We start from the raw sequence: 15781 nt of genomic DNA, 5'->3' as shown, positions 1-15781 counted from the left end.
CTGCTCTTTTCTGCCTCGTCTGTAGTTGGCTAGAACTATGGGTACCTTTGCAGAGCATTTGTTACTGAAGTGTCAATCATCACCCATGGATCTAACTACAGGTGCACACAGGTATTTGATAAATGATTACCTGGAGCTCTTTAACCATCTTCTGAAGCTGAGCCACCAGGCCTTTCTCATCCTCCACCTTTGAACTCAGCTGATTCATTTCTAATTCTTTCCTGTTAGGGAAAAGAGGTATCAAGTGGAATTGCTCAGAGTAATAACATTTTGTTTAAATATTCTTTAAATTATAGTAATAACACATGAAGTCATTCACTGTAAAAAATTCAACTATCCCATCTATAGCTGAAGTCTTCTTGGCTATTATACCCAATCTCTCTTCCTTGCCTAGAGGTAACCACCATAATCAGTTCGGTGTGAATCCTTCCAGACATTTTTCTGAGTATTGACATATGTTTGTGCTTATGTATCAGTAGAAGTAGTTTCATTTTCTTTACTGTGAAAGGTATAATACTGTATACATTTGAATTTATAATTCTACAACATTTTTAACCCAATAATACATGGAGATTTTTCCATGTTGGCCTACACATAGATTACTTCACTTAAAAATTAACTGTGACATACTAGTTTATGATTTAGATATCATGTGGTTATTTATCCATTTCCCTATTAATAAACATTGAGTTTTTCCCCAAAATTTTACTTTTACAAATAATGCTGTTCATATACATGCACCCTTGTGTACATGTGAGTGTCTCTACAGAGTGGATATTGAGCAGGGAATTGGTGCGTCGGGTATAGGTATGTGTTTAAAAACTTATAACCTTGCCCTTTGGCCTCCAATAGCAGGGTGAGGTTATTTCTCTACATTTACACTTAACATTAGCACACTTCTAAATTTTTTCTAATCTAATAGATTAGTATGTCATTGTTTTATAATGAATGTCCTTGTTTACTAGTGAGGACAGCATGTTATCAACTATGAGGATTTTAAAATGGGCAATAGGGCTTCCCTGGTGGCGCAGTGGTTGAGAGTCTGCCTGCCGATGCAGGGGACACGGGTTCGTGCCCCAGTCCAGGAGGATCCCACATGCCACGGAGCGGCTGGGCCCGTGAGCCAAGGCCGCGGAGCCTGAGCGTCCAGAGCCTGTGCTCCGCGACGGGAGAGGCCACAACAGTGAGAGGCCCGCGTTCTGCAAAAAAAAAAAAAAAAAAAAGGCAATAAAACAAATGAACTGCCCACTTGTGTCCATTGCCCATTTTTCTGTTAGGTTGTTTATCTAATTATTGAATTATAGATTTTCCTTTAATACTCTTGATATTTATTTTTTGATATCTGCTGCAGATATTTCTCCCACTTTCTAATTTGCCCCAGTTTTATTTATGTTGGCTTTTGCCACATAAATGTTTAAAATGTTGGTGTACCAACATCAAATTTATCAATATATTCCTTTTATGCCTTTGGATTTTTGTGACTCATTCAGTCTGACCTGCCAGTTTCCTAAGATTTACCACCTATATTGTCTTTTAATGGTTTTGTTTTTTAATGGTTTTTGCTGTTTTTATTTAATTGAAGAACATTTAACATGAGATCTACCCTCTCAACAAATATTTAAGTGTACAATATTATTAAATATAGGCACAACATTGTACGTCTCTCTAGAACTTAATCATCTTGCACGATGGAAGCTTTATACCCATTGAAGAGCACCTCCACATTTCCCCCTGCCTCCAAGCCCCTGGACACCACCATTCTACTCTGTTTCTATGAGTTTGACTGTTTTAGATGCCTCATATAAATGGAATCATGCACTATTTGTCCTTATGTGACCAACTTATTTCATTAGCATAATGTCCTCCAGGTTCATCCATGTTGTTGCATACGGCATGATTTCCTTTAAAAAGAGGCTGAATAATGTTCCATTAAATGTATACACCACATTTTCTTTACCCATTCATCCATCAGTGGGCATTTAAGTTGTTTCCATATCTTGGCTATGGTGAATAATGCTGCATTTTCTAATGCTTTTATAGCTTGATTTTTGCATTTAATTCTTTAATGAAACTGGATTTTGTGTTTGTGCAAATAGCGTGAGGAAGAAATTTAACTTTTATCTCAGAAATAGCTAATAATCTCAGTGTTATTTATTAAGTATTCTATACTGTCATCACCATTTTAAAATACCACATTTTCATGTATTGTTTCCATATATACATAGGTCCATTTAGAGAAAATGTTGTATAATAAATTTATCATTTCCTGAAAACATGGGTTTCTGAAATGCCAGAGCTCTTTGACCTGTGGCCTACAAGGACATAGAGTATCATTTTCACTTTGCTGAGCTGAAACACAACCTTCAAAATTGAATGCTTAGGGAACTCTATCATCATTTTGCCTTTCACTGTTCCGTTACATTCACAGGGTTACTTATTTCATCCTTTCCAAACACCTATCAAGTTCAGTAACTTATTGGTAGGCTATTAATCAAGTCTGACCACAAGCATGTGTAATGGAAACTCATGTACACAGACAGGAAAACCAGAAGCTCATAGTTGCTCACTTGACTTTCTTCTTCTTTACTGTGGGCTCCAATAACCAGTGTGCTCCCAGCTTTAACCTGGCCTTATCTCACTCTTAGATCTCACTGTTTCCCTCTCTTATTTGATCTATTCCAAATAACTGGAAAATCCCTAATGGTTAGAAGAAAGTCTAGCTGGGGACTCCCCTGGCAATCCAGTGGTTAAGACTATGGGCTCCCACTTCAGGGGGCACAGGTTCAATCCCTGGTCAGAAAACTGAGATACTGCATGCTGCACAGCTCAGCCAAAAATTTTTAAAAATATGGAGAAGAAGAAGAAAGTCTAGTTGAACAGAGGAAGACAAAAGGGACAATGTGAGAAAATCCATTTCACTGAATGATGAAACTAAACTGAGAGGGCCGTCTTGCCCTGAGCTCCTTGGGAATCCGTGTGAACTGAAGGTCTACTGATTTTGATCATGTTATGTTTTGCTTTCAATTTTAAGGTTTAATACTTATACAGTAAATTATTTGACCGAAAAAAGTTATATAAATGTTAATGAGGTTATATCTGGCAAACAAGTTTTGTTTTGTTTTGTTTTGTTTTGTTTGCGGTATGTGGGCCTCTCACTGCTGTGGCCTCTCCCGTTGTGGAGCACAGGCTCCGGACGCGCAGGCTCAGCGGCCATGGCACACGGGCCTAGCCGCTCCGTGGCATGTGGGATCTTCCCGGACTGGGGCACGAACCCGTGTCCCCTGCACCGGCAGGCGGACTCTCAACCACTGCGCCACCAGGGAAGCCCTTGTTTTGTTTTTTTAAATGATCAGATGGTATATGGGACTTCACATTAGGATTTATTTTCTTTTTTTTTTTTTTTTTTTTTTTTTACTTTAGGCCATTGGTCTCATCATGAGTAAAAGAAGTGAGCGATTTTTATTTTGACTTGTAACTTCAAATTCCAATAATTCGCACCTCCTGTGCCTTACACCTTTCATTCGCATCTGCTAGTCAGCCTTCTCAGTTACTTTCTTGTAGGTTATTACATAATTATAAAAAGAAAGTTCACATAAAGTCTAGCAAAAGAAAAAAAAATCAATTTCCTAGGCTTGTTATCCTTCTTATCCTCCCCTTCAGGTCTTGAGACAGCTGGCCCTAGGGTCATGAGGATAAATGACACGAGAGAGCTGTTTCCTCCAATAAAAGGTCTCCCAGAATCTCGAGTCAACAGAAAGGTGACTCACCTCCTCAGCTTTTCTGCTAGCTGCAGCTGCCTGCTCTCCAGGTCCTCCATGCTTTCCTGGTTCAGCTTTACCTCACCCTCCAGTTGGCACTTTCCTTTTCACAGTTCATTCTCGCTTTGCTCTCCTGCTCAAGGGCACCCTCAAGCTGACAGAAGGAGGCATTATTGAGCCCAATAAATAGGTAAAGTTTATACTTTACTAGATGTATTCATTAACCACTTACCTTCTGGAAAAAGAAAGAAAAATACAAGCAGAGTCTGTAAATGATGTCCAGTTATGTAGATATTTTAAAATAAATATTGTACCCATCAATAGGACAACAAAAGAATCTAGAAATCACGGTGATGAAGGAAAACTTTAGAGATTAAGGAATATGTGTTCTAGCCTACAGAAGAAGCCAATAATAAATGCCTAGTGAGCCCTTGTTTGATTGCTTTCCAGTGATGGGAAGCTCACTTCTTCACATGGCAGCTCATTTCATGGGTGGATAAGTCCACTTACTCAGGAGTGCGTCTTCATAAGAAGCCAAAGTAGTCTCTGTAAATTCGTCCCACCGGTCTAAGGAGCAGCACCAAGCAAATCTGTCTCCAATGATCATTCACGAATATTAGGCAGCTGTCCTGAATCTTCCAACTCAGTATCACTGACCCTTTCAAACGCATCTCACATGGCATGATTTCCACACCCTCCTTTACCACCTTGGTACCCTCTATGGTCCATAACATTGTGTCATATTCTGGTACCGCCAACAAGGTGATCAGAACATTCAAGTTCTGTCTGGAGTAGTGTTGCCAACCATGATGTTGAGGTTAGCTTAAAGGGAGGCTAAATAACAGTTACAATATGGCTAGTTTTCAGTGATATATTTACTTTGCCACAATAGAAGCTATTTCCTGTGACCAGCAAAAGATATAAAATTCGAATAGGGGAGAAGGGAGAATTTCTGGAGGGCGTATGCAAAAACCTGAAAATAAATGAACTCTGGGAGAGAACAAGTATGTGAGAATGCATGTGTGACAGTGTGTGTGTGTGTGTTGTTTGCACACAACCAATAAATCCCCATATTGAGGCTTTGTGAGATACGTATCAGTGGAAATAGGAAGACAGGTGAGACAGGTGAGACGACTAATAGGTAGTAGAGGAAACTGATAGAAAGGCATAGATACAGATAATAATAATAAAAAAAAACAACCTAACCACGCTTGTCAGCAATTTTATAAAGGCTAAGCTTTGGGGACTAATAAAACAGTGAATGCACACACTGTCAGCTGGGAGGAAACAGGAAGAGTGATGACCCTAACCACTGAGACTCGTCTGAAGCCACTTTATTTCACAAGGTATTTGGAGGCAGAACAGGGGCACCATCTCCAGAATCTTACACGTGTTTTCCAATAGTGTTGGTAGAACACAGCTTGCGACTTACATATCTTTCTACTTTAACAAACCTCAGTGCACGGCTGGAGACACAACAGGGCCTTAAAGCAATCGTTCAATACTAGTGTCAGATAAAGCACCAACATATCTGCAGGGCAAAACACCAGGTTCTGTGGGGAACAGTCAGAGTGATACCCCTTCTTGATTCATCTCAGTGTTCTCCCACTGCCCAGGGTTGTATGAAAGTTGCATACAAAAACAGACAGATTACATGCTGGGGCCTTTCTTTTACTGTAGTGGTTCACCTCTTATTTCTAAATAATGAGGGAAACGAACCATGCTACTAAGTTTTCCTGAAAATGTCAAGATAAATGAACTAAGTAAAAGTGGAGGTTTGTACAGATGTAGACACACAGCTAACTAGCAAGACGTGTCACTACTGACCTCGTTCACTGGCTGCTCTAGTGTCAGCTTGGTTTTGCTCAGGGTGAGGGTTTTCTCCTCTTCCACATGCAGATCCTCCAGGGTCTGCTGGTGGGTCTCCTGTGCAGCCTTGGCTGCTCGCTGAAGTTTGCTGACATCCTCACTGAGAGACTCCACCTCCTCAGTCAGATGCTTAACCTGTGGGGAGAAGACGACAACAGTTCCATGAGAGCCACTTATGGAAGGTGGGGTATAAATGCTAAGGGCCATCTCCTCTCTTTTCTAGGACCAAAAATTTCATGAGGTATCCACTGTCATAAAGAACCAAATTTAGCCAAATTCCTGATGGACTTTTTAAAACTCTAAATTCACTTTTTCTTTTACACACAGACACAAATGATCTGTTAGCTCTCCTGGTCGGGGAATGGGGTATTCTGGTTAATCAAATATTATCAGCATAGGGGCTTCCCTGGTGGCACATTGGTTGAGAATCCGCCTGCCAATGCAGGGGACACGGGTTCGAGCCCTGGTCTGGGAAGATCCCACATGCCGCGGAGCAACTGGGCCCGTGAGCCAAACTACTGAGTCTGCACGTCTGGAGCCTGTGCTCCGCAACAAGAGAGGCCACGATAGTGAGAGGCCCGTGCAACGCGATGAAGAGTGGCCCCTGCTCGCCGCAACTAGAGAAAGCCCTCGCACAGAAACGAAGACCCAACACAGCCAAAAATAAATAAATTAATTAATTAATTAAAAATATATATATATTATCAGCATAGGTCAGTGGATGGCCAGTATTCAGAGTGTCGTATTATTTGTATAACAAGAACACCACTAAAGGTAATTTAGCTTTCTTTAGAGTATTCGGGGCAATATTAATCTTGTGCCTCAAATCCTAAAAAAGTGGCAGTTAAAGAAGAGTTCCAGCTGATAAAATAGGCAAAAATGCAAGCCATTTATATCAGGTCCAAGTGCTTTTTATGAAAGGGAACTGATGTACAAGAGTTGCTATTTAATCATCTGCCAAAATTACAGTATTATTCTGGAGACTTTTTTTTTTATCAAAGGTTTGATACAGACCCCTCAGCTGACTTCAGTCTATACACAGATGCACAAGATAAAAACCTCAGATAAAAAGAACAAAACATTAAGGTCCTTAGCTGGGATTAAAATGACATTTCAAGGTCAAGCTCCAAATCAACGACAGAGGTGGGAATTCAGACGTGTCCCAAATCACCTTTCAATAAACTGCATCCTGTTCCCTCTCCTTCCAAAAAAGGATACTTAGAGGCCCAATGAAACCATCTTGCTCTTTCTATCAGATTTCAGATGCAATTAGATTGGAACAAATGAAAATGTTTCATTTGGGAGATTAAGTGGGGTTCCATAAATTCAAGTTGGAACTTTGAATTAGGATGGCACAGTTCACCAGATCCTTCATTTGATGCCAGTTCTGACTCCCAGTGCTGTAAAGTTGCGGACCACTGTGTTAATTAATATAAACAGAGCAAGTCTGGTCCTGGAGCCCGATTGGGAGTGTGGAATTCAGGCATCTAGGCCTTCCTGACATTATAGAAAAAGTACCTTGTACTCTGAAGCACGCTTCTTCTGTGACTTCGCCAATAGTGTTTCCAAGTCATCGATTTCTTCCTTCTTCGACGTGGAACATTCATCTTCGAGTCTCCGCCCCCTGGCAGTCAGCTGGGAATTTACCTCCTCTTCTTCCTCCCCCCAGCCCCCCCACACAGACAGCGCCTGGACGCTGGCCTCCAGCTGGATCTCGGATTTAATCAGTGACTCGCACTGCTCTTCAGCATTTGCCAGGGTCTCTGCTCCCGCCATGATGAGGAGAAAATTGTTGCCAACAGCTGGAAGTAATTTATCAGCCAGGCGAAATGCTGCTTAACACACAGCAGAGAGATAACTGCCTGTCCTCTGCCCGGCACTTTTGCCTACCTTTCCTAAGCAGTTGAAATAATATTCCCAGTTCCCTGACCCTATGGTTGAGAAGTGGAGGGGTTGCTTGTGTTTGGAGGTGCTTTTGATCTTTCAGGCCATTCAGTAGATTAGATTACCTCTTCTAAAGCACTTAATAGAATCCTGGTGGGCTAAAGGAGCTAACGTGCCTCCAAAAATCAGTGGTGTGCTGATTAAATCACAGCTACTGGAAGCATCCCTGCAGGCATATAGTTTGAGGGCGGTACCTGCTCAGAATGTGGTCTTTTAAGAAAGTGGTGCTCCCTCAGACAATAGAATATTTATAATATTATTATAAGGACCCTGATGCACTTGTTTAATATATAAGCATCTTCTAATAAATACAGCTGGGCTGTATATTTTTTTATTCATAAGCTGAATTTACAATTCATGAGGTTCCTTGAATATCACTAACTAGACTTTACTATTATTTCCAACTAAAATATTTTTCTCGATGGTTCTGCCAGCAGTAAATTCCCCAAGTTATAACCATAGAGTGTGCAATCCTCCTTCCTCTTATTTTTTCAAACATACTGCTGCCAACTCTCACTGTGTGGCCCACTCTTTCTGTGTTATGGTCCAAGTCAAAAACGACGGGGCCGATTGCTTTTTGCTACAAAAGCACCTTGTGTAACTTTGAACTCCTTTCATTTGTCTCCATTTAGAGGCTAAATAAAACCTCTTTTCTGTGAGCAAGTTCTTAATTACTGTAGGTCTCGCTGTGACATAACTTCACACATATCTCCATATTTCATCTTTAGACCTCATCCATCCTCTGCAATTTGGGCAATCTATTACCTAACTATTTGCTTGGCTTACGTTGTTTCATCTACTTAGATCAAGAGCAGAGAAGGGCAAAAATCCAGGCTATTGGATCCTGGCTAACTCTCAGCCTGTCTGCCCAAGAAATGGGGCTCAAAGAGGCACAGATGGGGGAGGTATAAAATAGTGAATCTCCAACATCATTGAAGACCCAAGAGAAAGGCTAAACTAAAAACAAACAAAAATGTTAAGACAAAAAGGATCCATGCAAATCAGAGAAGCTTCCAATGCTTGAGCAATATTGCGGACATTTGATCTTAGTTCATCCCAGGTTGACAGGCAGAATAGCTCTTTGCTCTCTTCCATTCAACACTTGTACAGGACCTGTCACCATCACCAAATGAAGCCAACAATCCAATCGACCATCATCGATCCTCTCATTAAACATGATGGCAGGTTTGGGGCCAGCTGAGCAGTGGTGTGACAGTTTAACAGTAGGGACATCCTTTCCCCAGTGGCAGTTATTTTCTCATGTACTCGCAGCGTTAATTGAAATGGGTTCACTCAGTGCTGCTGGTAGTTTGAGTTAGTGAATAATTTGAAAAGAATCCTTGTTTCCTTGATTCCTACTGTATGGAGGTGTGTTTCTTAAAAATCAATGAGATAAAAAAAATCAATGAGATAAAATATTTCATAGCCAGGTCAGCTTTTTAAATCAGTTACAATTTGAACTCATCTCAGCCTTCCAGGACTTGCCCTGCAATTGGCTTCATGTGTCTCCTATACTCCCCACAATGATCTTTTATCATGTATCCCAGACTTTTACCCACCTCTCCCTTCACAAGTTGGGTGTATTTCTATCTCCACATCAGCCCAGGTAGCACTGGCCACTCTTTTTGTTGAGAGGAAGAATGATGAAAACTAGGAGGCCAGGTCTCATCCAAGTCTCCCTGTGTCCTAAGCCAGACAAAATATGATATTAAAAACTGTGATTCTCACAATATGGATCTTAATGTAGGCTTGGAGTGGGGCCTAGGAATCTATTTCTAACAAGCATCCCAGGTGAGGCTGATACACACTAAAGTTCTTGAACCACTGCTATATTAAATATGTATCAGAAATGTGGGTCTCAATGTAAACTCTCATGTAAAATATGGCCTACTGGAACACTGATGGGTAGCAGAGTCCCAAAAGAAATGAATAACTTGGGTCAGCCTAAAACTACTAAATTTTCTGTTTTCCATAATTCCAAAAAGCAGGAAAAATACAATATATTTATATAATGTATTTGAACCCAGTATTATTTAACTTAGCACTGTGCTAAGTGGGGTGGAGAGTACAATAAAGGTGGATGAAATTTCATACCTGCCTTTGGGATGTAACAGTAGTCCTGGTAGCTAGAGAAGAGGAATAAAAAAGGGAGTGAATAATGGCACATCGGCATCAGATTAGAGATGGAGGCTCAGATGCCAGGGCCAAGGGTTTGGATTCTATAATGCACATATTGCAGGATCTGAAGCTTGTTCATCAGGGAAGCAACATATTTGTTCAAGACAATGGTTCTCAATCCTGGCTGGATATCAGAATCACCCATACAGATGATTTGGACCCACACAAGACCCGCTTAGTCAAAGTATCTGAGAGTGGGGTCTAGGCACGTTTCTTTTTATTTGTTAATGCTTCACAAATAAGTTTGATGCAAAGTCAAGGTTGAAAACTGCTGTTTTAAGAACTCAACTGATTGTGATATTGACTTGGACTGGGAAAGGGCAAGTAGGGAGATCAAAATCAGGAAAACCAGTTAGGGGCATACTGCAATAATCCTGAAGATCTCAGTAAAGCTTTTCTCAGGACCTACTAAGATCCTATCTTTTGATTTGCTAATGGGTTATGTGCTAACTACAGAATTTGAATTAAGATCCAGAGCTTCCTGGCTCCCATGATAGATTTCCAACTGTTTATATAGTTAAAACCCATCTAAAAGTTTGTCCCTTTTTCAAAGACATACTGCCAATGAAATCACTTCACTATAAAACAGGGTGTCTCTCTAAGTGTTTCCATTGTCTGTGTTGGATGAAATTCTACAGTATTTGCAAAGCACGTGCCTCTATTTTTTCAAGTCAATACTGCCTGCAAAACAAGGGAATCTAATTAGAAACTTGATTTGAAGAAGAAATGGTGGGGCCAGTCACAGCCTGCAGCTGAAAAAGCAAGTCATTCTTTTCCTGGAGTAGGGAGACTTACTTGGCTTTCAGCTCCTCCCTCTGAGATTCTGATTTTGCCAAGGCTTTTTGCAGCTGCACACACTCTTCCTTCAGTCCAGCTACCTCCTTTCCCATTCCAGCAGATCTAACAAGAGGCTTGATCTTGAAAAAGAGCCTCATCCATGGCCAGCCCTTCACAGCCATGAAAGCTCTTACATTCCACTGGATCAAAAGAAGTGCATCCCTAAATCGAGGGGGAAAAATAAATAAATAAAAGCAAGTTAACCTAGACTATAAAAGAGTTATTTTCCGGATTTCCCTGGTGTTGGGTGGTTAAGAATCTGCCTGCCAATTCAGGGGACACAGATTCGATCCCTGGTCCAAGAAGATCCCACATGCCATGAAGCAACTAAGCCTGTGCACCACAACTACTGAGCCTGCGAGCCACGTGCTGCAACTATTGAGCCCGTGTGCTGCAACTACTGAAGCCCACGTTCATAGAGCTCGTGCTCTGCAACAAGAGAAGCCACTGCAATGAGAAGCCCGTGCACTGTAATGAAGCGTAGCCCCCACTTGCTGTAACTACAGAAAGCCCACGCACAGCAACAAAGACCCAACGCAGCCAAAAATAAATAAAATTTTAAAAAATAAAAATAAAAAAATTTAAAAATAAAAGTTATTTTCCAAATTAAGATCCTTAATAAGCACATCTTTTTAGGAGTCATTATAAATCCTCATTAGTCTTCAAAGCACTTCTACATCCAAGCTCTCATTTGATTCTATCAAAAATCCTTTGAGGGACTTCTGGGGCCAACAGTGTTGTGGACTATGTGTCCTGAAAATGTTTCCACTACAAACATCCTTTAAATGAGAGCTGACCCTTAAAGAGGGTAAGAAGTATAGAGGGAGCTAAAAAAAAACAGAGTGAAAAGTGAATGCTTGTACAGTCTGACCATCCTTACAGAAGGAGGAAGCCAGGCTTGGTATTGTAGGGTTTGTATTTTTATATCCTTGTGGATAAAGAGAAAGGCTGCGATTTTCAAAGAATTTTACCCTTAATGAAAAGGAGGATTTAAAAATTCACCCACTGGCACAGAGAGAAGTCAAAGAGAAGTACATCTGATTTGGTCTGGGCTCAGGGTGCAGAAAAAAGATCCTACGCTAAGAATTTTTTTTTATACTATGAACCAGCACCACTGGAGTGTTTGAGATTTAAATTATACTACTTGATTAGTGCAGAAATACACAAGAAATTAGCATAATCATTTTTTTACACTGGTAATAAATACCCTTGGGCCCTTGGGGGAAAAATACAAAAGTGCACTGAAGAAAATACCCTAAAATCAAGCACTAGAGATTTTCTTAAAGTCCCCTTGAAGATGAGCTTATAGTTCAAAATTACAAAACACATATAGAAAAAAATTCAAACATAAGTGAGGGTGAGCACCCACAATAAAAAGTTTAATTAAACCCCCAAGAATTTTAGATAATTGAACAATCTGGTGGAGATCATAAAATAATTCTTAAGAATTATTAAAGACAGGGCTTCCCTGGTGGCGCAGTGGTTGAGAGTCTGCCTGCCGATGCAGGGGACACGGGTTTGTGCCCTGGTATGGGAAGATCCCACATGCCGTGGAGCGGCTGGGCCCGTGAGCCATGGCTGCTGAGCCTGCGCATCGGGAGCCTGTGCTCCGCAACGGGAGAGGCCACAACAGTGAGAGGCCGGCATACAGCAAAAAAAAAAAAAAAAAAGAATTATTAAAGACATAAAGGAAAGAACTGAAAAAAACAAGAAAGAAATGAGTCACTATGACAAAAGGGCAGACGGATTTGAAAGAGGACCATATAAAACGTCTAGTACTGAAAAGCATAGTCATTGAAATCAAATACTCAATGGGAGAATTAAGCAGCTGATTAGCCACACTGAAAAAAAATTGTGAATTAAGAAAAATAAACCCAAGCAAGTGGAAGGAAGGAAAGAATAAAGCTGAGATCAGAAACTAATGAACGATAAAACCAAAAAAAATATGAAAAAATGTTAAGGTGGGTTATTAAATAGTATAATTAAATAAACATCTGACATGAATAAGCAAGAGAAAGAGAAGGCATAAATAAACAATACTAGGAGTGATAATACTCTAAAATAAAATAATCTATGATCATGCCCTAGAAACATAATTGTAGATATGATAGAGATTAAAAATTATAATCTAGCAAGTTGGAAGATTTAAAAGAAATGTAGAGCCCGGAGGAAGATGGCGCAAGAGTAAGACGCGGAGATCACCTTCCTCCCCACAGATACATTAGAAATTCATCTACACGTGGAACAACTCCTACAGAACACCTACTGAACGCTGACAGAAGACCTCAGACCCCCCAAAAGGCAAGAAACTCCCCACATACCTGGGTAGGGCAAAAGAAAAAAAGAATAAACAGAGACAATAGGATAGGGACGGGACCTGCACCAGTGGGAGGGAGCCGTGAAGGAGGGAAGGTTTCTACACACTACAAGCCCCTTCGCGGGTGGAGACTGCAGGTGGCGGAGGGGGAAAGCTTTGGAGTAGCATAGCGGAGGAGAGCACAGCAACAGGGGTGCGGAGGGCAAAGCGGAGAGATTCTGGCACAGAGGACCGGTGCCCTCAGGCACACACCAGCCCAAGAGGCTTGTCTGCACGGCCGCCGTGGCGGGCGGGGCTGGGAGCTGAGGCTCGGGTATCGGCTTTCAGTCGGAGCGCAGGGAGAGGACTGGGGCTGGCGGCAGGAAGAGAGCCTGAAGGGGTTAGTGCACCACGGCTAGCCCGGAGGGAGTCCGGGGAAAGGGTCTGGAGCTGCTGAAGAGGCAAGAGACTTTTTTCCCTTTTGTTTCCTGGTGCGCGAGGAGAGGGCATTAAGAGAGCTGCTTGGGGAAGCGCCGGAGACAGGCGCGAGCCGCGGGTAAGGCGCGGACCTCGGAGACGGGCGTGGGCCGCCGCCGCCGCCGCCGCCGCCGCCCGCCGCCGCCCGCCGCCGCCGCCACCGCCGCCACTGCCGCCGCCGCCGCCGCCGCCGGGCCTGTGTGCGAGCGCGGGTCACTGTCCGCCCCGCCTTCCGGGGGGCCTGTGCACCCCGCCACTGCCGGGGTCCCGAGACCCGGGGACGGCTTTCCCGGGAAAGCGCACGGAGCACCACGGGCTGCTGCAATGTCACGCTGGCCTCTGCCGCCGCAGGCCCGCCCCACACTGCGCACCCCTCCCTCCCCTCTGCCTGAGTGAGCCAGAGCCCCCGAATCAGCGGCTCCTTTAAACCCGTCCTGTATGAGCGAAGAACGGACGCCCTCCGGCGACCTACGCGCAGAGGCGGGGCCAGGTCCAAGGCTGAGACCCGGGAGCTGTGAGAGCAGAGACAGGGAAATCTCTCTGTGCAGCCTCGGAGGCAGCGGATTAAAGCTCCACGGTCCATTTGATGTGCCCTGCGTCTGTGGAGTGCATGAATGGACAGCGAATCATCCCAAATTGAGGAAGTGGACTTTGAGGACAAGATTTAAGACTTTCCCCCCTTTTCCTCTTTTTACAACGAATTATTCCAAATAAAGGAGGTGGACTTAGAGAGCAAGATTTCAGACTTCTCGCCCTTTTCCTCTTTTTACAACGAATTATCCCAAATTGAGGAGGTGGACTTGGAGAGCAAGATTTTTGATTTTTCCCCCTGCTCTCTTTTTGTGAATGTGTATGTGTAATCTTCTGTGTAAGATTCTCTCTGTATAGCTTTGCTTCCACCATATGTCCCAGGGTTATATCGGTCCGTTTTTTTTTTTCAATAATTACTTTCTAATTTTAATAACGCTACTATATTTCATACTTTAATCTATTTTACTTTACCTGCTCTTTCTTTTTTTCCTACCTTCCCTTCCTCCCTCCCTCCCTCCGCTCCTCCTTTCCTTCTTTTTCTTTCCTTCCTCCCTCCCTCCCTCCTGTCTTTCTTTCTTTCTTTCCTTCCTCCCTCCCTCCCTCCTTTCTTTCCTTCTTTCTTTCCATCCTTCCTCCCTCCCTCCCTCCTTTCTTTCTTTCTTCCTTCCTTCCTTTCTTCCCTTCTTCCTTTCTTTCCCTCTCTCTTTCTTTCTTCTACTAATTCTTTCTTTCTACATTTTCTCCCTGTTATTCTGAGCCGGGTGGATGAAAGGCTCTTGGTGCTGCAGCCAGGAGCCAGTGCTGTGCCTCTGAAGTGGGAGAGCCAACTTCAGGACACGGGTCCACAAGAGACCTCCCAGCTACACATAATATCAAGCAGCGAAAATCTCCCAGAGATCTCCATCCCAACACCAGCACCCAGCTTCAGTCAACGACCAGCAAGCTACAGCGCTGGTCACCCTATGCCAAGCAACTAGCAAGGCAGGAACACAACCCCACCCATTAGCAAAGAGGCTACCTAAAAACATAATAAGGCCATAGGCACCCCAAAACACACCACCAGACGTGGACCTGTCCACCAGAAAGACAAGATCGAGCCTCAACCACCAGAACACAGGCATTAGTCCCCCCCACCAGGAAGCCTACACAACCTACTGAAACAACCTTAGCCACTGGGGTCAGACACCAAAAACAACGGGAACTACGAATCTGCAGCCTGCAAAAAGGAGACCCCAAACACAGTAACATAAGCAAAATGAGAAGACAGAAAAACACACAGCAGGTGAAGGAGCAAGATAAAAACCTACCAGACCTAACAAATGAAGAGATAATAGGCAGTCTACCTGAAAAAGAATTCAGAATAATGATAGTAAAGCTGATCCAAGATTCTATTTCCAAGATCCATAATCTAGGAAATAGAATAGACAAAATGCAAGAAACAGTTAACAAGGACCTAGAAGAACTAAAGATGAATCAAGCATCGATTAAAAACACAATAAATGAAATGAAAAATACTCTAGATGGGATCAATAGCAGAATAACTGAGGCAGAAGAACGGATAAGTGAGGTGGAAGATAAAATAGTGGAAATAACTGATGCAGAGCAAAATAAAGACAAAAGAATGAAAAGAACAGAGGACAGTCTCAGAGACCTCTGGGACAACATTAAACGCACCAACATTCGAATTATAGGGGTTCCAGAAGAAGAAGAGAAAAAGAAAGGGACTGAGAAAATATTTGAAGAGATTATAGTTGAAAACTTCCCCAATATGGGAAAGGAAATAGTTAATCAAGTCCAGGAGGCACAGAGAGTCCCATACAGAATAAATCCAAGGAGAAATACGCCAAGACACATATTAATCAAACTGTCAAAAATTAAACACAAAGAAATC

The 15781-nt window shown here is 42.4% G+C and overlaps 1 protein-coding gene across 1 annotated transcript in view; it reads right to left on the bottom strand.

Moving 5' to 3' along the window:
• Positions 1 to 15781, bottom strand: part of MYH15 (myosin heavy chain 15) — a gene marked incomplete at both ends in the record, with an annotated part of 184460 nt that overhangs the window by 77905 nt on the left and 90774 nt on the right. Inside the window, 7 exon segments of the mRNA XM_082624363.1 lie at positions 131 to 221; positions 3768 to 3855; positions 3858 to 3912; positions 5586 to 5762; positions 7146 to 7390; positions 10486 to 10540; positions 10544 to 10748. Coding sequence (XP_082480489.1) covers positions 131 to 221; positions 3768 to 3855; positions 3858 to 3912; positions 5586 to 5762; positions 7146 to 7390; positions 10486 to 10540; positions 10544 to 10748 — 916 coding nt within the window.

This window comes from Mesoplodon mirus (genome assembly GCF_964341445.2).
Source record: "Mesoplodon mirus genome assembly, chromosome: 6".
NCBI classification, from domain to species: Eukaryota; Metazoa; Chordata; class Mammalia; order Artiodactyla; family Ziphiidae; genus Mesoplodon; species Mesoplodon mirus.
Note: the sequence above shows the minus strand (reverse complement) of the source record. Positions and strands in the feature narration are given on the sequence as shown.